We start from the raw sequence: 27,605 nt of genomic DNA, 5'->3' as shown, positions 1-27,605 counted from the left end.
CGCTCAACAACGCGGCCGCGACTTCCCGTTCGAGCCCAGCGTAACAACGGTCGATTGATGAAGACGTACACGAAGCTTCGTCAGCCGGCTGCTGCTGCTGCTGCCGCCACTGCTGCTGATGATATCACGGATGAGAAAGATGGGGCTGCTCCTTCATAATCGTCTTTAAAATAGCATCATCATCATTCCCATCAGCAGTGCATAGCCGCCGTGATCATTAACATCAGCAGTGCATCATTAACATCAGTACGTACTCGTCATTATCAGCAACTAATCATTCACATCAGTAGTGCATCGTTGTCATTAATATCAGTACGTAATCATTAATATGATCAGTACATAATCATCATTAACATCAGTAGCATATCATTAACATCAGCAGTGCATCGTCATTAACGTCCGCAGTAGTTCCAACTTCATCATCCACTACCTTTGATGATTATTTTATATTACAGATGATGAAGATGGGCCTGCTGTTGATGTTGCTGATGATGGTCTGTAGATGATTATTACGGAGCTGCTGCTGTTAAAGATAATAGTGGAGACAAATCGATGATTATTTTAATTGTGCTGTTGCTATTAAAGATAACGAAAGAGGTGCTGCTGATGATGACAATGACGGTGCAAGTGATTCTGAATCTGCCGTTGATCGCGATGACAATTATTACAGAACTGCTGTCGATAATAATGATGAATTATGGACCTGTTAATAACGGCGATGATGATGATGATGATCTGACAGAGCTGCTGCTGCTGCTGTTGCTGCTGCACTGGCGACTACACACTCGTGCTGCTCATATCTCTCATCCACCAGCACGCTACAAACCGCCCTCCGAATGCATCACACGCGCAACAAACACACGCCGCTCTAACTCCTCCTCCTGCTTCACGTGTCAGGCGGTACGTGTTGTTCCTCGCCCCGCTGTTGGCAGGCCGAGGTCCTCGATCTCGGGCGCTGGATGCGACTGCTGCCATCCCTTCCACAGTCGGTCTCTGCAGAGACAAAGATCCCCCCCACCCGCTATAGCCAGACCAGACTGTTGGGGCAAGTGCTGTTAGCGAGCACCTCTCTGAAGGCTGGCACGGCACACGAGCGGGTGGGTGGCCAGCGAAGAACATTTCACTGCAGTGGCACATGCGGTGAAGTTTCAAAAGTGAAGACCCGGACAGGGTCGCATTCGCAAAAGTCACCTGGGGCATTAGTCTGCCAGTGGGATGGGCGATGATCGCTGCTGTGTAATCCCCAATTGAGTACTCTGCGAGTACATTTCTCATTGGGTAGATCAAAAGCGGCAAGACCTCTTGGCACGAATAAAAGGGTTAATTTAAAGTGATCTCCAAAATAGTTTTGTGGTACCTTGCTTTCACAGTGCCCTGCGGGAGTTGTGAATGGACACACACCGTCTCATCACAGGGCGGCGAGAGGACAATTGAACCATAATTGGGCAAACGACTAAATTAAACAATGACGGTTCACCTGAGGACGGCTGCTTGCGTTGTGGCCGAAACGTCGTGAGAATTATTTTATTATGTTTTATTTTTGTTATTTTATTACTTCCCTTCTAAGTGACTTTACCGAAAGAACCAAGAAGATAAATTAAAGTTAACAAAAGCAGTTTCGCTCCAGTACAATGTGCTCCTGCACATTAACTGCCAGCTTGGCAGAGTATGTGCGTTGAACTTCTTTCGCACCGTACGTAGCCAACCGTGCTCATCGGAGGTGCGGGGGAAGGACAACGAACTAAACACAAATAGCAGTTCTCAAGAAATGAGTTCTACATTTAGATTTAAAAGTGCACGTCTCCAGTGGCTTCCTAACGCAGTAGGAGCACGTATCCACCCACTCTGCTTGTAAGCAGCGTGGAGTTGCCTCTCTTTCTCTATTGTAATAATGTGTATTTAAACAGCAGCGTCATCCGTGCCGACTGAATCCCACAACGCTGCACAATTCACATCACAGGCAGCTGCGTTTCGATCAAGATGTCTTCGGCGAGTTAATGCGCATTCATATAAGTAGGAAAAAAAACCGGAGCACCCGGAAAAAACCCACACATGTGAGCGGCTAACACTACAAAAAAAACACGCACACAGATGTAACAGATGGAGATTAGTCCACACGTTGCCATGCTGCCCCCTCTTGGCAAGCCAGGGCATGTCACCTCCTTCACACGATTTTGTGCGATCCGCCAACCCTCGCTTCCGCACCGCTGGACCAGAGGCCACGTGTGCAGACACCACCTTCCAGGGTGTTGGGTGAGAATGGCAAAAAAAAATGCACAAGGGTAGCAGCATGAGTCACTTACAGCAGGTTCGGGCTTGGGTGTCTCAAGAACCTCCTCCATGTCCTCTGCTCCCACAGCCTGCGACAGTGACAATGAAGAACAGTGTTCGCAGCTTGGTGGGTTCTTACTTAGAAGGACATAACGGAAGGAAACAAGTACGTTAAATGTATTAAACCACGAAAACCATTGGTGACAGCCACATGAGCCGGATATCGCAGGTAGGCGAGTGATTGAGGGGGTGATTGAGTAAGTTGGCGAGCAAGTGGGTGAGTGAGCGAGCAGGTGAGCAAACGAGTTAGTAAGCGAGTGAGCGAGCGGGCGGGTGAGTGAGTGAGCAAGTGGGTGGGTGAGTAAGTAAGCAGGTGCGTGAGTGAATTGGTTAGTAAGTGAGCGAGCGAGCGGGTTAGTGAGTGAATGGGTTAGTGAGTGAGCGAGTGGGTGAGTGAGTTGGCCAGTGAGTGAGTGGGTTAGTGAGTGAGCAAGCGGGTGAGTGAGTGGGTGCGTGAGTAAGCAAGTGGGTTGGTGAGTAAGTGAGCAGGGGAGTGTGTGAATTGGTTAGTAAGTGAGCGAGCGGGTTAGTGAGTGAGTGGGCCAGTGAGTGAGTGGGTTAGTGAGTGAGCGAGCGGGTGAGTGAGTGGGCCAGTGAGTGAGTGGGTAAGTGAGTGAGCGAGTGGGTGAGTGAGTGGGTTAGTGAGCGAGCAGGTGAAAGTGAGTGATTGAGCGAGTAGGTAGGTGAGTATATGATGGGCCGGGCACCAGAAAACTGTGGGTGCCGTAATCTCGGTGTGTGGGATGATCAGGGCACCGTGGTACAGCAATAGATTATTAAATCTTTCTGTGTGGAAGCTTTGGGTGTTGCCCCTTGTAACGCATCAGTTTTCTCTGGTTTTCTCTCTCGCAAGCTAAACACTCATTCGTGTAATTGGCCAAACATCCCAATTTCAGGATGCTACTGAAAAAAAGTCTCCGGACTCAATGCGGCTTTTCTGGATAAAGTGCCACTATTAAACTTAACACAGTGGCACTATTGTTGCAATTATCGTTACTGTCATTCCCGTCGACCCTTTGCCAGAGTTTGTACTCATGCTCTAACATTCGGGGGGAGGGGAGGGGTGCTTGCTTAATCTCTTCCTGGAGCTGCAACACTCACCAGCCACCGCCCTCGTTATAATTATTGACGGCATTAATCTTACACGGCATCTACACATTTGTTCCTCCCTGCGCTTGCTATTTTAATTTGTCTCTTAGAACCGGGGACGGCGTGGAGGGTCCCAATTGTCAGCATTTCGGCTGTCACACCAACACCGGGGGCTGAGCTTTGCCCGTCCATGGCGCGCGCCTCGTGAGCGCGTCGTGGTTTGTTAATAACGCACGCGGATGCCGAGGATGAGGAGGGCAGAAAAGACAATTAGAGAGTGCAATTTGGGATTCGTGAGGAGCGTCCTAAAGGTGAGGCTGCAATGTCGAGACGCCGTTGCAGAACAATTGGCGGACACGGGCGTTCTGGAGAAAGGAGACAAATTCATTTTTACCCGTAAATTAGTTTTTTTTTGGGTTAGATTGCATAAATATGAAAGTGTTGTTAAACCCGCCACCACCCGGCATAGCCAATTAGTAAGGTTTGTCACGTAAACAGAACATGCCGATTAGTTACTAGCGAAGCACACCGGTGTGTTTGAGAGCAAATCCACAACTTTTACAATCATTTTTAGAGGGAAAGAGACAGACGGTGAAGAGCTTAGGACAATTATTATTATTGGTACATTATTTGTTTACCCAGAAAAGCTTCACCGAGTCTCAAGACTCTTTTCAGGAAGGTCCTGGCAAGTTGTTTTTCTTCCCCGCAGTAGGGAGTGACACTGCCGCTTGTAATCCCAATTTAGTAATTTGCACTCAGTAATTTAGAGTATTTGGCTGCTATACACATTTCCACGTGATAAGCCACTTCGCAGAGCTATCATTTGTGGGCAGGTCGCTTCTGAAAAGAGCTACATAGCTCAGTGGGCCTTGCCTGGTAAAATAACAAAAAAAAATGTTTAGTTTGTTGATAATATATCGGCATTTGGATGTTCTACTGACACTCGTCACAATGTCTGCGTTTTTTTAAGCTATGGGAGGAAACCACATAGCCCGGAGGAAACCCATGCAGAACAACAGGGGGCAGGATAAAACCGCCACACAGAAAGTCGATCTCCAGACTCCTCTCGCTGCGAGGCACGAGTGTTCCACGTACGTAACGTACGTATAACTTCTTTTTCCACGATACTTAGCCAAACGTGCTAACCGGCAGTGCGGGTGGAGGGCACAACAAGCTAAACACAAACGAGCACTTCTAAATAAATGAGTGCTACCACCGCGCCACAACACTGCCGCCCACATAGCCGGGCGAAGGGAGTTCCCGACCGTGGGAGCAGCAGAAGAGAAGGAGGGACCGCCCAGCTGAGCGAAGTTTGACTGGGGGATGGCGGTGCGGGACACATCTACAGCTTGCTACTCGATGCCTGCAGGGGCAATTTCGGTGCCATGGCGTCACCACCGAACGTCAATCCCAAGGGTTCACGAGACACCCGCTGACTCGGCGAGCGGCCCCATAAAAGCCACTCTCCTCCAGCAAACAATTATACAGAATACCAAATGCGCAGTTGCAATGGCCCTCAGGCCCAGAGGTCGTCCGTTTGTCCTTCCGACCACACACTGCGATCACAACTGAAGGGTCCCTCATCAAGAAATGTAACATTCACTGGGTTATAATCGCTCACCACTGGGCCTATTTTGCATAGACACTCTAATGGACGTCATTACTCGTGTTTTTCTTGTTTTCATGAGTTTGCTCGTGCGTTCATATTGTGCCTGCGGTGAGCTCTGCGAATGGCAAAGGCCAATAAAGCGTCTACTGCTGCTGCCACTGCCGCTACCTACCGCTGCGCCACTGCTCGTTTGGATGGTGGCGACTGATTTGATCAGTGTGTGGGGGGGTGGGGGGGGGGCTGGAATAGTGGTAGCAGTGACAGAGATTGAATGGGAGACGAATGCTGCCAAAGTGTCACTGGTCACCTGACACACACAAAAAAAGTCGACAAAACGACGTGATGAATTCCAGCCATTCTCAATCCACAAATGGTTGAAGGCCTCCCCCTCGACTCTACGTCGGGCGCGGAGGTTTTCTTCACCGTACTTCACCGCCCGTCGTGGCCAGCTGCGGGTTGGTGATTGGTGATGGGGAGGAGGGCAGGACCGCTTCTCGTAACACTCTTCACTGATGCTAGCCGTGGCCGGGATTCCAACTCGGGCCGCTGGGGTTAACGGCGTAGGGCGATAACTGCTGTGTCAACGATCCACCCTGCCTCACGCACAAAGTTATACTAAATCACTGTGGCTCCCCTAAAAGCCCCCTGTTAAATTGTTAATTACGTTTGTAAAAAATGTTTTTTCTCTGTTATATTACGGAATGGATAAGAGTGCATATTGCGAGCTATAAATGCTCTGATAGTGCCTTGTCCTTGTACTGTCCACCTTTTCGCGTTCTCTGGCTTGGCACTGGTGAGACTAGGCCATAAAGTAGGCTGCTGTCTCTGGTGTAGGGCAATCAACTTCAAAGACAATGCCCATATATTACACTGGTCAACACACTTTTTCTGGCATAAGGTATTCCAACGGTTTTAATGTAATTTTGGGGTGCTGATTCCAAATCTAGCATCAGTTTTTGTCTATCACATCAGGTTTTTGAGATATCAAATATTGCATTTTCAATAAAAACTGCAGAATAAAAATATTAAATAAATGTGGATATCTACATAAAATGATATTATAAACACACTATCCTAAAAATACAGCACCATATTTTAACACTAAAGCAGTCACTGACTCGCAACAACTTGCAATCATAAGTGACAGAGTTAATTTCGGGTAAAATCAATGAAAATGGGGTATGCCGATAGCATAAAAATGAGATGTGATAGAGCAAATCTGAGATCAGATTTGGAATCAGCACCCTGAAATTAGTCTAAAACAGCTGCAAAAGTCCAGGCCAGAATTTATTTTTTTGACCAGTGTTATCAGAGCATGTTTGATTGCATGTTCATCGCAAGTACGTGTGGTTCATGGAAACTTGATGCCTTGAAAAAGTTTTCTATTTGGTGTTTGAACATCTTACCACCTGTTTTTTTTTGCCAGAAAGGGTAACACCTATTCTTATTTTTCATATATTGTTTACCCTGTTTGCATTAAGTTCTGGCGTGGATGTTGTGTCAATAGTTTGTTATTTTTTGCTGTTGTAAGTTTGCACATAACCACCCTGTAATGTTCTCTAACTGCCGCCACTACTACCAACGGTTTGGGCTGTGGTCTATGAATCTCTATGGAACTTTATGAATTGCTACGTAACTCTATTTGAACTCCATGTAACTCTATGGATCTCTATGTAACTCTATGGATTTCCATGTAACTCTATGGACCCTATGCAACTCTATCGATCTCCATGTAACTCTATGGACCCTATGTAACTATATCGATCTCCATGTAACTCTATGGATCTCTTTGTAACTCTATCGATCTCCATGTAACTCTATGGACCCTATGTAACTATATCGATCTCCATGTAACTCTATGGATCTCTTTGTAACTCTATCGATATCCATGTAACTCTATGGATCTCTATGTTACTCTATGGATCTCTATGTAACTCTATGGATCTCTCTGTAACTCTATCGATCTCCATGTAACTCTATGGATTTCCATGTGACTCTATCGATCTCCATGTAACTCTATGGATCTCTATGTTACTCTATGGATCTCTATGTAACTCTATGGATCTCTCTGTAACTCTATGGATCTCCATGTAACTCTATGGATTTCCATGTGACTATCGATCTCCATGTAACTCTATGGATTTCCATGAAACTCTATGGATCTCTATGTAACTATAGATTCCCGCAATGTCCTGTAACTGCCACCACTGCCGATTGTCTTGTGGCCGTGGTCGCCCGAATGCTCAACGGGGCCTTACCAACTGAAATAATGACGTCCGAGCGTGTGTGTGTAAAATATCGTATTTTCTCATATTTCTGAATGAAATAACCAACTCAGGAATTACGCTGAGAAAGTCATCGGAAGATGCCGCGCCGGGAGACGGAATCGCACCGGCGCTCTCTGGATCGCAGTTCCAGCGTGCGGAGCGTTACACCGTGGCAGCTGGCACCAGGCTTGGCACGGAGTGCAAATATTTTACTTACGATGAGACAGAAGGACCGCCCTTACCTTTGCTCTTTCGAATCGTTGTCCTCTTTCAATCCTGCAACAACAACAACAACATAGGGTAACATCTTCAGGGAATAAAAAATGACAAACGCAGCTTTTATTCCTCCAAAAACAAAAGCTCGGATTCGGCAATGAAGGCGGTGTTTGCGGCGGCAGGGTCTGCAAATGTTGCCCGTCTCCGGGAGGGGATGCGTGGACGTGTAATTAGGTCCCACGGGGCGCTCAGTGATTTATAGCGGAACAGTGGCGACGTGCGCAGCGGCGGGCGAGACAACATTTTCGTTGCGGCCAGGAGTTTTGAAATTCTCTCGGTCGGGGAAGGACGCCGGATGAGGAATAACGAGATTGGGGCACCGCATTTCCCCCAACATCTCAACACGCTTTCCAACACAATCTCATCTCAATCGTTACAATGCCTAGGTGTGTATATATATATACAGTATTCGCTATTTTAGCCTAGGGGACCCCCTGATGACAGGTGTCCCCTGTGTGGCACAAAATGACGTGTACATCAATAGGGGGTGGGGGGGGGGGGTTAATGTTGCCCGTGTTACTCCGATTGTGGCCGAAACGTCGTGAGAATTATTTTATTGGTTTATTTTATTATTTCATTATTTCCATTCTACGTTACTTTACCGAAAGAATTAAGAAGATATATTTTTCTCACTCGAGCGATGATGCACAGATGGCCTCCAGTATTCCCTCGTTGTTCACGGACTTGCTATCCGCGATGTTGGCTACCCGCGAATCGCACCGAGTGGGCCGATGCTTCGAGAGTGTGTGGGCCAGTGTGAGAATTATGGGTGGGTGGGGAAGGTTGTTCGGTGGAAGGTGGTGGACACTGAGTGCATGAGGCCGGAGGATCAGTAGGAGTTGGTTGACATTGAACGGGGAGATGTTGGGAATTTCATTTATTCAAGAGGCTAGGTAGATCAGCATGTGATAATGGACATTGAGTGAGTGGGGTAGGTGGATCAGTATAAGATGATGGACTTTGAGTGAGTGGGGTAGGTGGATCCGTATAAGATGATGGACTTTGAGTGAGTGGGGTAGGTGGATCAGTATAAGATGATGGACTTTGAGTGAGTGGGGTAGGTGGATCAGTATAAGATGATGGACGTAAAGAGAGTGGGGTAGGTGGACCAGTATGAGCTGATGGATGTAAAGTTAGTGGGGTAGTTGGTGCAGTATGAGATGATGGACTTTGAGTGAGTGGGGTAGGTGGATGAGTGTGCGATGCTGCTGCAGGGTGAGGAGTGTGAGGAGTAGGAGTGTGATGACCACTACCTGTGTGCGTGTTGCTGGGGGGCGGCTCGCACTGCCCGAGTCCCCGGCAGGCGCGGAGCCCAGCGAGCTGAGCGTGGAGGGCGCCCAGGGCGCTGCGCTCCAGCGTGTGCACCGCGTTCTGCATCTGCGTAGAAACGGAGGCGGTGCGTGCACACACAGACACGCACACACGCCCGCATACACACATGCACGCGCACGCACGAGCACAAACGCACGCATGCACGCACACACACATGCACACATACGCTTACACGCACACAAACACGCGCACACACACGCACGCACACACACGCACACACACTAAAATATATACAAATATCCCTCGTGTAGCCTACACATGCTGTTGGAGAAAGTGCGGTCACTAAACATGAATGAAGGCCAGCACGAAACGCAAAGGGGGTCAATGTGGTCAGCACCACGCCCAGCCGAATTTGTATGCAAGTAGAACTTCTTTCGAACCGATCATAGCCAACCGTGCGGTGAGATACTTCGTCTTTGCGTACCTGCACGCAAGGCATATCGTCACCTGGTAGGGGTCGGCGTTGAGGTCGAAGTACTCGACGAAGCCGGTGGCGAACTCGCAGAAGAGCGAGTTGTGGCTGCTGTTGAGCGTGCGCACGCACCGGTACGTGTTGTTGAGCGAGCTCGTGCACGCACAGAACGCGCCTCCTGTCGGAGACACGGAGAGCGGCGCTGAAGCGCACGACCGCCGAGGTGCGCGGCCCACCGTCGAGCCGATGTCACGACAGCAGCGGCAACAACGACCGCCGCCACGGGAGGGCATTTGCCGCGGAGTGAGGGGAGTAATAAACACATTCCTCCTGCGGAGGGAGCTGGTAGGAACGTTGGGTTGCTCGGTCAATGGCCAGGGTCAACGGCGGCGTGGTGTATTCCGCAAATATGCCCGACTGTGAGGGCGGGCACAAGCCGGCGTGAGTAGGTTAAACGTTGAGTTTTATAAGGGCACCACGGGGTGACCAGCCCCTCCCCACGCAGTTCCACCGCTCCCACCCCCCAGGACTTGTCAGTTGCTTTTTATTCGACGTGTGTGCGGCGATGGCGCAGCCATCGATCGAGGGTCGAATTCGAACCGCGCTGTGTGATCGGCGTCGCGCTCGCTGAAGGTGAATGCCTTCAGGGAAGTCGTGTACTGTTTACGCAACTGCGCACAATTCTGTGAGTCACTTATAACTGCTTTGCCGTTACTAATTGCCAATTATGGACTCAGACTATTGTCCTATCATCTCATAGAGTCCTTGGCAAGTAATAATATGCTACACAGTGGCAGTGGTGGTCGCAAAATGCCGATGTATTACTAATAAACCCCAATGATCCGATCGAAATTAGGGATTTCGATCGGATCATTGGGGGGGCACGTACCACTCCCCCCCTACTAGCTCCGCCAGTGGATATCTGTTGAACTTCATGACAGTACATACTGCACAGTCATTGATAAATAGGCCAAGTGCCGAGTTTTTGGTCTGCAGTGGAAAAGGTTGCAACACCTCTAGGCACGCGCACCTCCAATGGCTTGGCAAACAGCCAGTGGAAAACCACCCGTACCGTGAGGATCACGTGCTGGCTCTGCTGAGACATGCCAGTGGAAGAGGCGTATCACTAATTACATGATGTAGCTCGATTTTGAATAAAATTGGTGAATGCAAATAAATCTAACAACAACCACAACAGGGTGGCCAAAGGTCTTCGTCAGGTCAGAGGTGCATGAGGAAGACGCTGCCCGCTCCCCCTAAGTTTACACAGATCTAATTCTAGATTTGAAGCTTTCGTGACTGCAAGGATTCATACTCTTAGTTCTTTCGGTAAAGTCACGTAGGTAAAAAATGAAATAAAAATGAATAAAAATAAAACAATAAAAAATTTTTACCTACGTGACTTTACCGAAAGAACTAAGAGTATTTACACAAATCTCGCAACTGCCCAGGGTGGGAGTACGGCCATCGCAACATATCAGGCTTTTTTTAAAAACAGGGTCCTACATTCATATTAATATTTTTTCCAAACATTAAACGTATTTCATCTGGCAAATATCGATGAAATAGCAATGTCCAGGGTCTCAACGGTGGATAGTTGAACAAGCGATCACCGCCACCCCCCCCTACTCCCCACCCCCATCGACCCTCCGGTGGTCCCACCACTGGCTGGAGGGGACCACGTGCAAGCGCCCCGTTCTCCCGCTGGCCACTCACGAGTCCAGAATGGGGGCGTGCGCCAGTGCTCGTCGTCGTGCGTGAAGCAGACGAGGCCCGGCGAGGCGCAGGGGGCCTCTTTGCGAACGACGCGGGCTCCGTCCCTCGCGCGGCCTCTCCTGCCGCTGTCGGCCGTGTCTCCCTCTCCAGACGCGCTGGGCGGCGTCGCTCCCCCCCCGTGTAGCCCGCTCCCGCCGTGGCTGCTGTTGATTCGACACCGCGGCGATTTAAAAACGAAAAACATAATTTTTCACGTAGTTTTTTTTTTTACTGCCGGGTAAGGCTCCACTGAGCCAAAAAGATGTAAATATTGGCACAAGACAGAGGAAAGTGGAAACAAATTATGAAATGCACAGTGGACACCTACGGGGTTAATTGCCCATGGATAGTGAGGGTGATGATGAAGGCCCACTGAGCTATACAGCTCTTGTCCAGAAGCGGCCTGGACACAAATGGTAGCTCAACGAAGTGGCTTATCGTCACGTGGGAATTTATCGCAACCAAATCCACGCGACCACTGCGAGATAGACATGCGGATAACACTGCTGGAAGATGAGACCTCCATTAGGTGGGAGCTCAATTGAGTCTGTCTTGCAATATGTGGGAATACCCACACTTTACCCCACTCACATGCCACCTGCCGATGGATTCTCTGCGGCGTGTATCGACTTGAGGCGGTGTGGATTTAAGAAACTTGCACCATTGTTTAAAATATCACGACGGTTGTTCGAATCGAAATGGAAGAGCCCTGGATTGCAAGTCCAGCGGGCTGACCGTAACAACCACGGCAGGTCCGGACGAGTGGATAAGCGACGCTGAATTATAACAAAAAATATCGGTTGTCATTATTACAGCACTGCCATACAACAGAACGTCATATAACAGGCTGATGTTTCTGGAAAAGGGCCATCTTTTATGGAAAGAGAGAGGGGCTGGAGGTTGAACTTTACCCTGTCGGGGAGGCCTTGAGAAAACTGGGCAATTCTAAGACAATTTAAACATTAACAGCTTTGACTAATGAGCAGTTTTCTATTCGTGGAAAATTAGGATCACACAAACTATTGGCAATTCTCTTTGATACAAATAGCTAAAATGTACACACACTCATATATGTATTTCCCACTCCTTTAAGGGATAATTTGCTGATCAGTATCTCCTAATGTAAAACCGTTCAATGTCAAATCAAAACAGTTTGCGTTTCCATCACGGGCTCTCTCTCAAGCGCTGCGTTCTTCACTAAAAATGTTCAAAGGGGGGTGCCACTTTCGCCGATAAGACATCATCAGTGTGAGCGCCGCCACACATTCGAAACCGTCGGAGTTTGACAGCAGCACGATGGTGACGGGGAGTGTTGTCACGTGTGTTTTCACGTGTGGTGTGCTGTCACGTGGTGTGTGTTGTCACGTGTGCTGTCACGTGTGGTGTTGTCACGTGGTGTGTGTTGTCACGTGGTGTGTGTTGTCAAGGGCCGCACTAAAGGCCACCAGGGGCCGCTAGTGGCCCTCGGGCCTTGCAATGAAGAACACTGCACTTTAAAAACACACGGGGCACTATCCCCCCCCCCACCCATACTTTCCCAAGACACCCCCTACCCTCCTCCGCTCACATCCCATTCCTCTTCTTGCGTATGGCAATTCGATTCCAAAGCAAAGGTTGATCGCAGTTTTATTTTGCGGTGAGAGATGGCGAGGTCGATCGCTGATGCGGCTGCTGCATCGAGATTCCATAACCTGGCTCTCCAGATGGCAGCACAGCTCGTAGACTCATCGGCATCTGTTACCATCTTTACGGGAATCGAGTGTTGCTCCCTCGCACAAGGCCTGGGTTTTTTTCCGGGTGCTCCTGTTTCCTCCCACGTGGTTTAAACAACCCGTGAATTGTCGGCAAACATCTTAAAATGCTCTGAATTTATCCTGGATAAATTCGCGTGTGCGCGTGTTTGCGATCGCTCTTCATTACCTGTTGTCATTGCAGTTGCAGTCGGTGGGTCGTGAACTCTTCAGGTGACCTCTGACCTTTCTCAGGATTTTCATTCGCGAGTGAAGCTCCTCAATCTGCCACGGGGGGGGAGGAGAGGGGGGGGAGCGAGAGACGGCGAATTACGTTTCGCGCGCCTCTCATTCTGCTGGGCAATTCACTCACTTGCGCGGAGCAGACTTCTCAAAAATCGCACCTCCGGTTAGCACGGTTGGCTACGTACGGTGCGAAAGAAGTTCAACATACGTACAGAAGAGGCAAGGCGGGGGGGGGGGGGGTGGAGGGAAGGGTTTGTAAGCTCGTGGTGTCGATGGCGAAGACCGCGTGTGTATTTTCTGTAATGCTTGGTAAATTGTCGAGTGACTGTTTTGACGACGTGAGCCCATTGACCCAGATGTTCCACTTGAAAATACCCCTCGAGGTGGCATCACAACTCTCGTGGTTCCAATACCTTCACGTGTCAAATATTGGTCACTTGTGGTGACCGGCATTTGAAACGAATGGGGCTATGAACATCACACTCTTTAGCCGTATACAGTAAGTAAATCGGTGCTACCTTAAGGTGCAACCAATTAGCGCTGTGGCCCTTGAACGAAAGGTCTTATCTAGCGCCATATACGCAATGTTTTGAGGTTCGTTGGGCGACTTTCCCCATTGAGGAGGTGGCAAGGCCAGGACTGGTGAAAGGCAGTGGGAGCCACAGCTGTGGCAGAGACGGGTAAATAAGATTCGAATTAAAAATTACTCGAAAATTTTCACGTCGATACAAATTGACCGTGCCTCGAGTAATTTATATGCAAATCATCAAATGACGTTGAGGTGTGTAATTTAGATGTCAATTACACGTTATTGAAGGTATTACATTCCCTACCCATACGGTATATCTAAATCAGCTCAAGCCTCCTCTAAATCACGTGACTTCTCTGCGGCCACCCTGAACCCCTCTCCTCTCTCCGCCGCCCACTATGAAAACAGACGCCACTCCGTGCAGCAGCAGCAGCGTCCTGATGTCGCCTCTTCCGCCCAATCCTCATCTCTCCTGCCCCTCTGCTCCCGTTTCTCCGATCCTTTTCCATCCTAATTTTGATTTGAAGCTTTCGTAACTGCAGGAATCCATACTCTTTGGTTCTTTACCGAAAGAATCAAAGAGTACTTTTCCATCCTTTTCCTTTTACAATTCCTTCTCTTCTTCTTGGTTCTATCGGTAAAGTCACGTAGAAGGGAAATAATAAAATAATAAAAATAAAACATAATAAAATAATTCTCACGACGTTTCGGCCACAACGCAAGCAGCCGTCCTCAGGTGAAGACAAGCGTCATTCAGACGCTGTCTCCCCGACAGACCTGGTCTTCACCTGAGGACGGCTGCTTGCGTTGTGGCCGAAACGTCGTGATAATTATTTTATTATGTTTTATTTGTATTATTTTATTATTTTCCTTCTACGTGACTTTACCGAAAGAACCATGAAGATGAATCCCTGCAGTCACGAAAGCTTTAAATCGAAAATTCCTTCTCCTCTCCATTCAATTCCCGTGGCGTTTCCTTTAGTCGTGCATTATCGCATCCTGGACTCTACTCCCCTTCCCCGGAGTGTACAGCCATGGGCAACAACGTTGCTCGTTAACGCTACGTGTCGTGCACAAAGTTAAGACACTGCCCATCTCTCTGCCTGTGTGGGGGGGGGGGTACATCTGGTGCTGCTGCCCTCTGCTGACTGCGATCGGCGTCTGCGAGAGAGTCGCACCTGCTCGTCCAGGAGCAGTTTGTGTCTCTTCCAGGCTCGCAGCGAGCGGTACAGCTTCACGTCGCACTGCACCGTGCTGTTTGGCAGCAGGAAGCACCTACATCAGTGGACAACAGCATCACTGTCACCATCATTGTCTCCATCATCATCATCATCACCACCAAGCCAATAACATCATCATCATCATCAAAGTGATTTCCTGACTCAAATGAGAATTGAGGTCGTGGGCACCTCCTGTTGACATCCCGGAGACAGTGCAGGCAATTCCACGATCCTATGGCAGGGGTAGGTCTGTAATAGTACAACCACTGATAATTGTTTTTTTACCATTTTATCTGGCAACAAAACTGACACATTTTTGACAAAGAGTCATGTTTGCATAGACCACAATACCTGCAGTTATAATGCAAAAAAACACAACTCTGATGATGTCTGCACTGTCCTTGAAGTTGATTGGTCCACACCCGAGACAGCTTTCATTAGAGCCTAGTCTCACATGGTGTTGGACCAGATGACGCCAATTATCATATTTTTTACTGGCAAATGAGGTTCCAATGGAGTACAACCACTGTTGACTTGCTCACAAAGTGGTACTTACTTTACCGACCCTAAAGGCATGATGGGATAAGCGGCTCAGGCCCACTAAGCCACCTGGCCAGGCATCGTCAGCCATGGTCCATCCACTGCTGGTAGAAGCCACCCCCCTCTCCCTAAGCTGCCACCACCTCTCACAATCCTCGATGTACTAATCCATCCACTTGCACTTGATGGCATTGTGTTGCTTCAACTCCTTCTGAGATGTCCTCTCGGATGCGTTCTGTACTGTAAGTCATGTTTTGCAGAGGGGTCAAATACTTATTTCCCTCATTAAAATGCAAGTCAATTTATAACATTTTTGACATGCGTTTTTCTGGATTTTTTTGTTGCTATTCTGTCTCTCACTGTTCAAATAAACCTACCATTAAAATTATAGACTGATCATTTCTTTGTCAGTGGGCAAACGTACAAATCAGCAGGGGATCAAATACTGTTTTCCCTCACTGTATGTTCGATACCGCTCTGTTATTATGTTTTGACGATCGGCCAATCATTCAACAAGTCTTAATTAAAATAAAATCTGATATCTAGTGATCATTATGATCGTTATCATTCATAATTGTTTCATCAATCATAGCGATAGCCTAGCGGTAGCGTGTTCGCCACTTGTTGCAGAGGTTCACGGTTTAAATCCAGCGACCCCCCTGGTTATTTAGGTATTTAGGGGCGTCCATAAATGACGTCACGCTATTTTGGACGATTTTTGACCCCCCCCCCCTCTTCGTCACACGACGTCACAAAAAGTCAGACCCCCCCCTCAAATATGACGTCACAAAGCTCTGCCCCCCCCCCAAAAAAAAATAAAACATGCTTCAAATCGCTTTAAACTATTGTCATTGTAGTGCGTATTTAACGTGGCGCTGCACTCTGATGTTGTAGGAGAAAACATTTATTAAAAAGTCTACTTAATTAAGTAGAACGTGTTGTCTATATTTATTTAAAGTTGCGCATTTTGATGTGACGTCACATTTATCAAACCCCCCCTCCCCCCTTCGTCACATATCGTCACAAATTTCTAACCCCCCCCCCCCCCCAGGTGCGTGACGTCATTTATGGACGGCCCCTTAAGTGTTGACTCCGAATCATTGATTGCAATGCCTGGGCCAGCACCTGTGTGTCACCGGAGTCAGCTGTGAATCTTCTACCCGCGGCTTCTTCCCTCTGCGAACTTTCCGGTTCCGTCTCGCTCTCCTGGCTGTCTCGGTGTCGCCGCTGCGTGCCCTGCTGCTGTTGCCGCTGCTGCCACCGCCGCCACCGCTGCTGCGTCTGACTCGGCAGTGACACCGAGCACCGGGGCTCCCCACGTCAACCGCAGCCCCATGGCGCCGTGTCCTGGCCGAACTGCGTCGCTGCCGCCCTCCCGAGCTCGCGTCTCCTAGCCGGGGCCGGCACTTTGACAGCCTCTGTCTGCCAAGTTTGTCCTCCGTGCAGTGCAGCCTCTGAAGTACAGCCGAGGGAACAGCACAACATTAAATGCGTTGGCGGTCCGGCGAGTGGATTCATTTCTATCTGTAGTCCATCTGTACAGAGTTCGAGTGTTTCCACCCCTTCTCCAGCACCACCCTACTCCTCTCATCGCAAAAGTCTTGTTATTTGGGTTGCCGAACCCTGGCCGAGCAGTCGCGTGTTCGTCACTTTGTTGCGGCTGCTACCGATTATTAACTGTGGGTGCGATGACCTTACTAGCTGCCGTCCGCTTCACCGTAGACGTCCAACATCGAATGACGTCAATCACAATGATCTCAGGTCTTTCTTTAAATATAAAAATTATATATCATTTCATTCGCCTCTTGTCTGGTTATGTATAAGAATCACGGTCATGCACACACAAGTCCAATAGATAACGCACGGCACAAATCTCGTTTACATTTCTCACAATGTCATGAAGGCAGAGAGCGTCCGATTGTCAAAAATCGAAGTGGGTGGTTTCGGTTGGCTGCCCTGGCAAGTGATGCCAAGTGTCCCTTACCTGCCCTGGCTGCAGGCACGCTGTCCTGTACTCGGAGAGCTGGCACAGTGCTCTGATTCTGTCCCATTTGGACTCCCGTTTCCTCTCCCCCGGACCACCTCCTTGGTCTTTGAGATGCGGGATCTTGCTGCAAGGACACGCGGCAAATGGTGAGGCGCGCCAGCGATACCGCACGAAATACAAGGTCAGGCTCTCATCATTTCACTCATTCACTCAATCGTGTTTCGCATTGGATCTTTTGCCGTCGCTTATAACGAAATTAATTCAATTAGGTGAAAGACCATTCCAGGTTATGTTATCACTCGTACAGGACACGCTCGGGGAAATGATGATTTTTTTTTTATAATGAAGAATGATCGCTATTTTTTCGGAGAAATTTTTTTGCAATGTAATTGTATTTAGACAATTAAAACCGGGTCGTGACATTGGCGTGCAATAGCTTACGTAAGCGCCCGGTGCCTTTCTCACAATGAACCCATCGGTTGTTGCAAGGTCTTGAACATTTATTCTCCGACAACGCGGTGGGAAATTAAAGCAGTGCTGCATTTGAAAGTGGATCAGCGACGGGCATCATAAGCACTCAACAATAGAAGGGACTCGGTGCTTCCTTGATAAAATATATAAATATATTATTTCAATGGCCTCTTATCTGATTATGTAAAAGAACCAAATACTGTTTTACTCCTGTGATACATGCACGCATATTGAAAATGTTCCAACAATAAAAAAAAACATTGAGGTGGATTGGTGGCGCAGTGGTTAGCAGGCTGCATCTTGAACCCGATCCCCGGCCACATATATCGCCAGTATTGATCCCCACCCCTTCTGCAGCCCGCACTGACCAGCATGGTGAAGTATGGTCAAAAACCCTCATGACTGGCACAGTGGGGGGGGGGAGGGGGGTGCAGAGAGGGGGGGGGGGCTATATCCAGCAGTCGATTGACAAAAGGCTTTAAACGTACTTTAAGTAGCTCAATAAAACTTTGATGGAAACAGTCAATTACATTGGGGACAAAATAATGAGTAAAATACATAATTAAACAAAAGCGAACATTAATTTTAAAAAAAAATCATCTATATATAAGAAGCGTTGGCCGCCTTACCCTCTCTCGACGAGAAAGCTGTCCCTCCATGACACGCGTCTCTCGATTTCCTGACGGAGCGGTCTGCCGGGAAACAAACACAGGGGGCAGCGTCGTGAGCAGAGGCCTTCATCGTGCGATAAACAACGGCCACTGTTGTCGTTTCGTCCGCTTTGCTAAATGTCTTTAAATCGTAATTCATAATTGCTCTCTATTTTATTCAATTTTGTTCCTTACATGTAAAAAAAAACCACACTTATTCAAGTGTTAAACAACCAGACACAGTATTACCAACTACATTTGTAACTCTGTTAAATGATTTCCGGAGTAATTGACGGCATTATAATTAGATGACCTCCTAATTGTTTTCAGTAAAAAAAAACGAAGTCATTGTTTTGTGTCACTGACAGCCGGCGCATGATGGGTTGCAAAGTTGCGGAGATTCAGCTTCCCATGCCAGGCTTATGTCGGGATAAACTACGATTAAATAAGTGTTCAATCATCTTTATTTGCACCAGAAGTTCAGAAAGGCACAGGCACAATACGAATGGTATCACGATAATCGGCATTCCGTGAGCATGAATCACATACCATCTCGTCGTGTTCAAAATAATATCACGGCAATCCAAGTTACATTCCTTGTACAAGATAACGAATGGTACCACCTAAAGTTGTCCAGATTTATTTATACGGCTAATGAGAGTAAATCACTGGATAACCCCACGCATTTCTTATGGTGGTCACATAGTTCACACCGTTATTGGCCACATAAAGAAATTGGAACCGTTACAACGATGCCACCTCAGATGGTACTGACAAGTGAATCAACGCCCCTTCAACCATGAAGCAGTCCCAGAAGTCGCAAACGGGTTTTGATTCCTTACCCGTACCCATACCCGGCCGCACCAGGGTCGCAAATGGCTACCCGTACCCGTACCCGTACCCTACCCGAAATGAGTGACAAATGGTGACTCACCAGTGACTCACGGCCTACCCGTACCCGTACCCGTACCCGGCCGCACCAGGGTCGCAAACGGGTACCTGTACCCGTACCTGGCCGGGTACGGGTAGCCGGTATCGGGTAGGGTACGGGTATCGGGTACCCGGTTGCGACCTCTGAGCAGTCCCATCCTCCTTAACCTCCTTACGCTCCTTGCTTTCCTCCTCTTCCCTGCCCTCGCCCCTCCTTCCCAGTGCACTAACCGCGACATTACTGTTTCCCACTCACTCACTCACCCTCCACTCACTCACTCACTCTCCACTCACTCACCCTCCACTCACTCACTCACCACACCGCGATTCGAAACACTTCTCTCCCGTCTCCCCTCGCACCGCTGCACTTTTGGAATTCCCCTCCCATCATCGCCTCTTTTCCCCAAGCCACTCACGGCCGTACTCAATTCATGGAGTGCGTTCCACTCCGTATCTGTCACGAACCCTGACGGAACCGTTTTCCCACTGGCTCCTTTACATTTTGGCCTTCTGGGGGCGAAACGGGAGACCCGGTGAACGGCACGCGACAGCCTACGAACAACGTCACGCGATCTCCGACGTAATTCTGTGAAGCAGCCGGCGGATTGTCCCAGTAGCAAAATCAGCGACACATGTAGTAGCTACGGGCCCCGCACTTGCAAGAGCCCCGCGCGAAATGCTATAAATTCCGGTTCAGTGATTCTGCACTTGCTCTATTGCTATAGTACTATACCGCCTTCAACTTTTATGAACGACCGAGTGTTTAAGGTTAGCGATCTCTCGTAATAATTTTTTGGCTGTATAGCAAATAAAAAAAATACAACTACAAATTTGCCTTTGAATATTTAAGTGATTCTTAGTTATTTAGGGCCCCTTTCTAACATACGTTACAGTCCCCCGCACTCGCTTAATCCGGCAGCGGCGGCGGCGTTGCATCCGGCGGTCAATTGACGCCCGCGGCAGCCGGCGAGAAGCGAAAAATCTGCCCGGCCTTGCCGGCGCCCCACCGAACACCGCCGGACTGGCGCGTTCGACCTGTCGCTGGCGAGGTCGACGTCTCGCCGCGGCCACCGCCGCCGCAGCAGCTTGAGCAGCGAGCGTCCGTCCATGTCGCCGGGGATGTCCAGGCCAGCCATGTCCAGCATCGTCGGCGCCAGGTCGATGTTGAGCGCAATCTGGGGGATGCTGCTCGCGCACGCGCAAGGACGAGGATTCCCCTTGTTAGCGGGCACCTGTGAAGGCCCGCACGGCGCACTAAGGCGGTGGATGGCCAGGCACCGCACCCTTTGCACACTTTGTAGTGCAGCTAACTGCTGCACAACCGCTCCTCCACACACACACACGTTCAATATTCTGGCAGACTTCTGACCTGCTTCTGTAAACCCCATCCACTGGCTCCCAATCCAATCCCAAGGAGTTGAGAGCACCATCTCGATCCTCATCGGAGCAGGAAAGAACGTTTGACTTTTCGATTCTTAATTTCAACGTGGTTTTTCCCATCTCCGCCAGAAGCTGCATCTCCACCGCCGTCCATCGAGCCAAGCGTCGCCACCTCCGAGATGGACCCATAGAGTCCGTGGGGCAAGAGAAACAATTTGTACCGCCTAAGGCTACGGCCGACCGAGTTGAGCGTGCCCGAGTCAGAGAGAGAGAGAGAGATGGAGAGAAACCCGGAGCGGAGTGCACGTACGTGGACCCCGGAGCGACGCCGGGCCCCCGCACGTAGAAGGGCACGCGGATGTCGAACTCGTAGGGCATGGACTTGCCCTTGACGAGGCCGAACTGGCCCAGGTGGTAGCCGTGGTCGGACGTGTAGATGACGAACGTGTTCTCCAGCTCGCCACTCTCCTCCAGCGTGTCCAGAATCTGCGCGCACAAAGGCAAAGAAGACCCCCCCCCGTGTAACCTTCACAAGCTGTTGGGGCAAGTGCAGTTAGCAAAGACAAAAATCCCCAATATATCCTTTACAGACTTTTGAGGGAAGTGCTGTTAGCGAACACTTATGAAGGCTGGCACAGCATACGAGAGGGTGGGTGGCCAGCTCTATGCCCGGCCGCCTTTGTCTCCCTAGTGCTGATGTTTGCACATTGTACCAGGTACTAATTTTTAGACTGAGTCGGCCTAAGGGAGGCCCATAACAGGTTCAGATAATGGTCACTGGCGTTGACCGTGACCAGGAATCGAACTCGGGCCTGCGGGTTAATAGCGAAGTGCGCTAACCGCTACACTACCGCTCGCCACATGCACGACTCGGTCTCAGTCGCACGACCGCCGCGCGTTCGCGCCTGCACGACTCCGCCTGGGTCGCTCGCTCGCTCGCTCACGCGCTGCACGGAGTCGTCCACGGACATGAGCGTCTGCAGGCGCCGCCGCTGCAGGAGGTTGGTGAACTCCATGTGGATGGGCATCATGGGCCCCGTGTAGCGCAGGATCCAGTGCTTGTCGGGGTTGGGCGCCAGGTTGTAGCTCGGCGTGCTGCACGGTGGGGGGGGCGGGGGCACAAGGGTAGGGGTCACGGAAAGGTCACAGGGTAGGTCACGTGCGGACAGAGATGGGGGGGGATGGCAAAGGCACACACAGGATGGAATGAATGGAGCTCATGGCCAACACCAGTGACGATTATCTGAACCGGTCCTGGGCCTCCCCTAGATCGACTCAGCCTCAAATGAGTACCTGGTGCGGTGTGTAAACATCGCCATTAGGGAGACAAAGGCGGTCGGGCGTGGTGCTGGCCACCCACCCCCTCGTGTACCGTTCCGACCTTCACAGGTGCTCGCTAACAGCACTTGCCCCTACAGTCTGTTAAGGCTATACGGGGGATCTTTGTCTTTGTGCCTGGCCTGGCACAGACGCCGTGGTGACATCACCGCCACTTAGTGGCGAACGGCGGGTACCGGTGTCTTGGCATGCACCTGTGCGTCGCGTGCGCGCGGCGCGTGTAGGAGGCGTGCGTACATGTGCGTGGACGCGTTGGGGAAGAGTTCCGAGTACTGCGGGGCCGAGTCCTCGGGGCCGTGCGGGGCCGCGTGGCTCAGCACCATGAGCACGGGGCGGCCCGGGTACGTCCGCCGCGACGCTCGGAAGAAGCTCACGCTCTCGTTCGTGATGAGGTCCGTCAGGTAGTCCTGGGGGGGGGGGGGGGGGGCGGTGCGTCGCAAAGGATCGTTAGTTTCAGTGGCTTTTTTTTTTATTAATTAACCACGAATCCGGTTGGCGAGAATGAGACACGTTCAGAGACATGGTCACACGTAGGGAGTTCCAGACTTCTTCTTGGTTCTTTCGGTAAAGTCACGTAGAAGGGAAGCAATAAAATAATAAAATTAAAACATAATAAAATAATTCTCACGACGTTTCTGCCACAACGCAAGCAGCCGTCCTCAGGTGAAGACCAGGTCTTCCCTTCTACGTGACTTTACCGAAAGAACCAAGAAGATGAATCCCTGCAGTCACGAAAGCTTTAAATCAAAATTTTAAAGATCTAGACTTACATAGAGGCTCATTGATTTACATGGAGTCATATCAACTAATATAAGAGATGCATATTTATATCGAGACACAGATTTACAGAGACCCATAGACTCACATACAGACCTATAGACTTACAAAGAGATCCATAGACTCACGTAGGGAATCGTAGCTTTACATAGAGACATATGGACTCATTAGAGTTCAGAGTGGTTCTCTACGTGGACAATGGTCTGGTTGAAATTTCTGCAATCTGAAGCCGGCTTCTCTCTGTGAAGGTAGTGCACAGCTCTGCTGTGGGATGTGCGGATTCGATTTACCGTGGATCATTGTGTTCCAGATTTATAATTAAATCCCAAAGACTCGTTCGTGGGATAGCAATTAGGTGCTTGTTTGGGATAATTGGTGTTCGCCAAGATCTGTCATCATTTCTCACGAGGTGCAAAAGCCTTGACCGCACCCGGGCATCGATCAGCCTCCCATTATATCTGTACCACACTCACACATTTGACCACACACACACACACTCACACACTTGACCACTCACACACACACACTCACACACTTGACCACACACACACTCACACACTTGACCACACACTCACACACTTGACCACACACTCACACACCTGATCACACACACACTTGACCACACACACCTGACCACTCACACACACACTCACACACTTGACCACACACTCACACACGTGATCACACACACACACACTTGACCACACACACACACACTCACACACTTGACCACAAACACACACACTTGACCACACACACACACACTCACACACCTGACCACTCACACACTCACTCACACACTTGACCATACACTCACACACCTGATCACTCACACAGACACTCACACGCTTGACCACTCACACACTCACACACTTGACCACACACTCACACACTTGACCACACACACACTTGACCACACACACACACTCGCGCACTTGACCACACACACACACACTCACACACTTGACCACACGCACCGTGGGGTAGTGGGCTCCGTGCTTCTCGCGAACACCGTTGTGGTTCAGCGTGTAGTTGTAGAAGCGCGAGTTCTTGACGAGGCCAAGCCACTCGCGCCAGCCGGGCGGCACGTAGCTCCCGTTGTACTCGTTCAGGTACTTGCCAAAAAAGCCTGCACACGCGCGCGCGCACACAAAGACAAAGATCCCCCGTATAGCCTTAACAGACTGTAGGGGCAAGTGCTGTTAGCGAGCGCCTATGAAGGCCGGAACGGTAGACGAGGGGGTGGGTGGCCAGCACCACGCACGACCGCCTTTGTATCCCCAGTGGCGATGTTTACTACACACACCGCACCAGGTACTCATTTGAGGCTGAGTCGACCTAGGGGAGGCCCAGGACCGGTTCAGATAATCGTCACTGGTGTTGGCCGTGAGCGGGGATCGAACCCGGGGTCACGGGGTTCGTAGCGCAGCGCGCTAACCGCTGCACCACCGCTCCCCAAAGGGCACACACACACCATCCGTCGCCTGATTAGTAAAAATGCGCCCACCACTGTGGTGAGGGCTGGTAAGGCACTCAGCGCCCTTTCATTGCCCACATTTAGACCCAGGCACCGAAGGTGTGATTCATCAGCATGTCTGAGGGATGGGGTTTGGGAGACGGTGTCTGGGCAGACCTTGCCTCACCTGTACGGATCAAGGTGTAGGCAGCTGCTGTATCCATCTCTCACCTGCATGGATTGGGCTTAGACAGAGTTGGGTATCTCACCTGCATGAGATAGAGTCAGGCTCGAATCAGGTGATCCATTCCAGTCTAACTTATACAGCCCAATCTAGATTTGAAGCTTTCGTGACTGCAATAATCCATACTCTTTGGTTCTTTCGGTAAAGTCACGAAGGTAGAAAATAAAATAAATCTCACCTGTATGGATTAGGCTTAGACTTATGACACGTGCTCTATCCCTGTCTCACCTGTATGGATTAGTCCCAGGCCCAGGACACGAGCTCCATCCCTGTCTCACCTGTATGGATTAGTCCCAGGCCCAGGACACGAGCTCCATCCCTGTCTCACCTGTATGGATTAGTCCCAGGCCCAGGACACGAGCTCCATCCCTGTCTCACCTGTATGGATTAGTCCCAGGCTAAGGACACGAGCTCTATCCCTGTCTCACCTGTATTAGGCCCAGGCTCAAGGCACGAGCTCCATCCCTGTCTCACCTGTATGGGTCAGGCCTCGGGTGGTTTGCATCGGGAGCTCTACCCTGGCCTCACCTGTGCGATAGCCAGCGCGGCTCAGGTGCACGGCGAATGTGCGGGGCTCGTGCGCCGCCTGCCAGGAGGGCGAGGAGCAGTTCTCGTTGTTGGTGTACACGTCGTGGTTGTGCGAGTATTTCCCCGTGAGCATGGAGGAGCGAGACGGGCAGCACACGGGCGTAGTGACGAACGCGTTGTTGAAGTGGGCACCGCCGCGCTCCATCAGCTGCCGCGTCTTGTTCATCACCAGCATCGAGCCTGGGGGGGTTAGGGGGGCCACGGTACGAGAGAGAGAAAAAACCCACATCGTGTGATCTCGTAGCTGTCAACCCATACGGTCCACCCCGTATTCTTGTACAGGGAAATTTAGTTTTGAGGTCCATACGGCGTACAGCCGTATCAATATGGGCAAAACATTTTTTTCTTCATCATCATCATCATCATCGTACGCCTTTTGGCGTCCTCTGGTCTAGCACCATTTGAGAAGAGGCTCAAAAAAAGCTGTCTTTGGCGTGGACCAATCAGTTTCAAGGACAATGCATATTTTCTCAGAGTGTGTTTTTTGTTTGCATTCTGACCACAAGTATTGTGGTTAATGCAGACATGATTCCTTTTAAAAAGGTTTCAGTTTTGTTGCCAGAAAAATGGGTAAAAACCCTATTCTTAAAAAAATGTCTGTTTGTGTTTCTCCCTTGTGATGGGACTTTGTAGGATGAACGTTGATAATTATGAGGGCACGGGGTGATCGACAAGATCTGAATTGGTCTGCAATAAGGGGTTGACAGGTACGTGATCTTGTCGTTAAATCAGGCAGGTTTATGATTGCGCTACGATCCTATATAAATGCCGTTCAGAGAATGTGGGTCGATTTGCACGGCTGGCTACGTACGGTGGGAAAAAGTTCAACACTGCCAGAATGGGTAAAACCTATTCTTATCTTTGCATACATTGATACTGGCAAAAATGTCTCATTTTGTAGCTGCTAACCCCGAGCTATAAATGCTCTGATAGTGGCATTGTCCTTGTACTAGTCCGCCTTTCGGCGTTCTTTGGTCTGGCACTGGTGAGACTAGGCCATGAAGAAGGATGTCTCCTCTGGTGTAGGCCAATCAGCTTCAAAGACAATGGCCATCTATTATCTGAGCATGTTTTTGTTTGCATGTTCACCACAAGTAAGTGTGGTTAATGCAGACATAAATCCTTGTAAAAGGTTTCTATTTGGTGTTTACACATCTCAACACAGCTTTTTTATTGCCAGAAAGGGTAGAACCTATTCTTATTTTTTTCATTCATCCATACACACGTGTCAATTCCGTTTAACACGGAGACTTCTGCGACCAATATTCATAATAGAGGTTTTTTGGTGTTATATTGCATAAATATATTAAACATTAACTTTCCCCTCTGGCCTTCGCACCTGATTGGCTCACGTCACATTTATCCCTCTATTTAAGAACAAAACAAGTGGAATTCTCAATAAATCTGGCTGTCGGCTGATGATGCTAGTTGTAATTACCAGAGGTGGGACAAAGTCATTGTTATGCAAGTCCAAGTCGAGTCGCAAGTCATCAAATTCATGACTCGAGTCTGACTCGAGTCCAAGTCACATGACTCGAGTCCACATCTCATAGGTGGGACAAAGTCATTGTTATGCAAGTCCAAGTCGAGTCGCAAGTCATCAAATTCATGACTCGAGTCTGACTCGAGTCCAAGTCACATGACTCGAGTCCACACCTCTGGTAATTACTGGCTCAACGTCACGGTTCTCGACTTGTAAATACTGCGAATGTACTCTCCAACACACCGCTGTGCTGTTTCTCCCGGTGGCGTGTTCAACGACACATTCATATTTCGTCGAAAACGTCGTGAGAATTATTTTATTGTGTTTTATTTCTATTATTTTATTACTTCCCTTCTACGTGACTTTACCGAAAGAACCAAGAAGATGAATCCCTGCAGTCACGAAAGCTTTAAATCGAAATTTGACACATTCATATTTACGCGATCTAACCCAATTGAACCTCTATCATGAATACGCGCCGATTGCTGCCCTCCCCGAGTGTCAGCGGCCGTGAAGCCCGGCGCGCTGACGGGTGCCAAACTCGAGAGCCGTGCGCCGCTGGATCCATACCGAGCTCGACGTCCTGGTCGTCGGTGAGGATGAGGATGATGTTGGGCGCTCTTCGTGCATGCGCGGGCCGGAGGTTAGGGTCCGAGGCGAGGCCAGGGCACACGGACGCGGAGAGGCACAGAAGCAGCAGCAGCAGCAGCGGCGGCGGCGGCAAAGAAGGGGGCTCCATGGTGGACGAACGAAAGCCACCCGCCGACTGGGAGAGAAACGGGCTGCGTCATCCCTGCGTTAAAGCCACGTTTTGTCTCTTCCTGCGTTTCCGTCGTCGTCATTCTCATTATAACTTTATTGCAAACATGTGCTAGATCTCATTAGGCCTCGAAAAGCCTGGTCAGCGCTTGGATGCGTGAACACCAGCGCTTGCGATGTATTGTAGAAAGGCCACCCAAAACTTG

At 49.6% G+C, this 27,605-nt stretch overlaps 1 protein-coding gene across 1 annotated transcript; it reads right to left on the bottom strand.

Annotated features, from left to right (window-relative positions):
- Window positions 1-88: 88 nt before the first annotated feature.
- Window positions 89-27,405, bottom strand: LOC144724977 (extracellular sulfatase Sulf-2-like). Its single transcript, XM_078604345.1, has 18 exons — window positions 27,211-27,405; window positions 25,098-25,337; window positions 23,847-23,998; window positions 22,330-22,499; window positions 21,699-21,849; window positions 21,065-21,240; window positions 20,410-20,559; window positions 18,424-18,486; window positions 17,321-17,447; window positions 16,462-16,790; window positions 14,755-14,851; window positions 12,992-13,086; window positions 11,033-11,235; window positions 9,352-9,494; window positions 8,826-8,949; window positions 7,539-7,572; window positions 2,304-2,360; window positions 89-993 (listed from the first exon to the last, which is right to left on the bottom strand). The coding sequence occupies exons 1-18, from the start codon at window positions 27,377-27,379 to the stop codon at window positions 894-896; spliced, it is 2,580 nt and encodes an 859-aa protein (XP_078460471.1). The 5' UTR covers window positions 27,380-27,405; the 3' UTR covers window positions 89-893.
- Window positions 27,406-27,605: the final 200 nt, after the last annotated feature.

Source organism: Lampetra planeri, chromosome 22 (assembly GCF_965212315.1).
Source record: "Lampetra planeri chromosome 22, kcLamPlan1.2.h2, whole genome shotgun sequence".
Taxonomy (NCBI): domain Eukaryota; kingdom Metazoa; phylum Chordata; class Hyperoartia; order Petromyzontiformes; family Petromyzontidae; genus Lampetra; species Lampetra planeri.
This window is presented reverse-complemented; position numbering and strand designations above follow the sequence as displayed.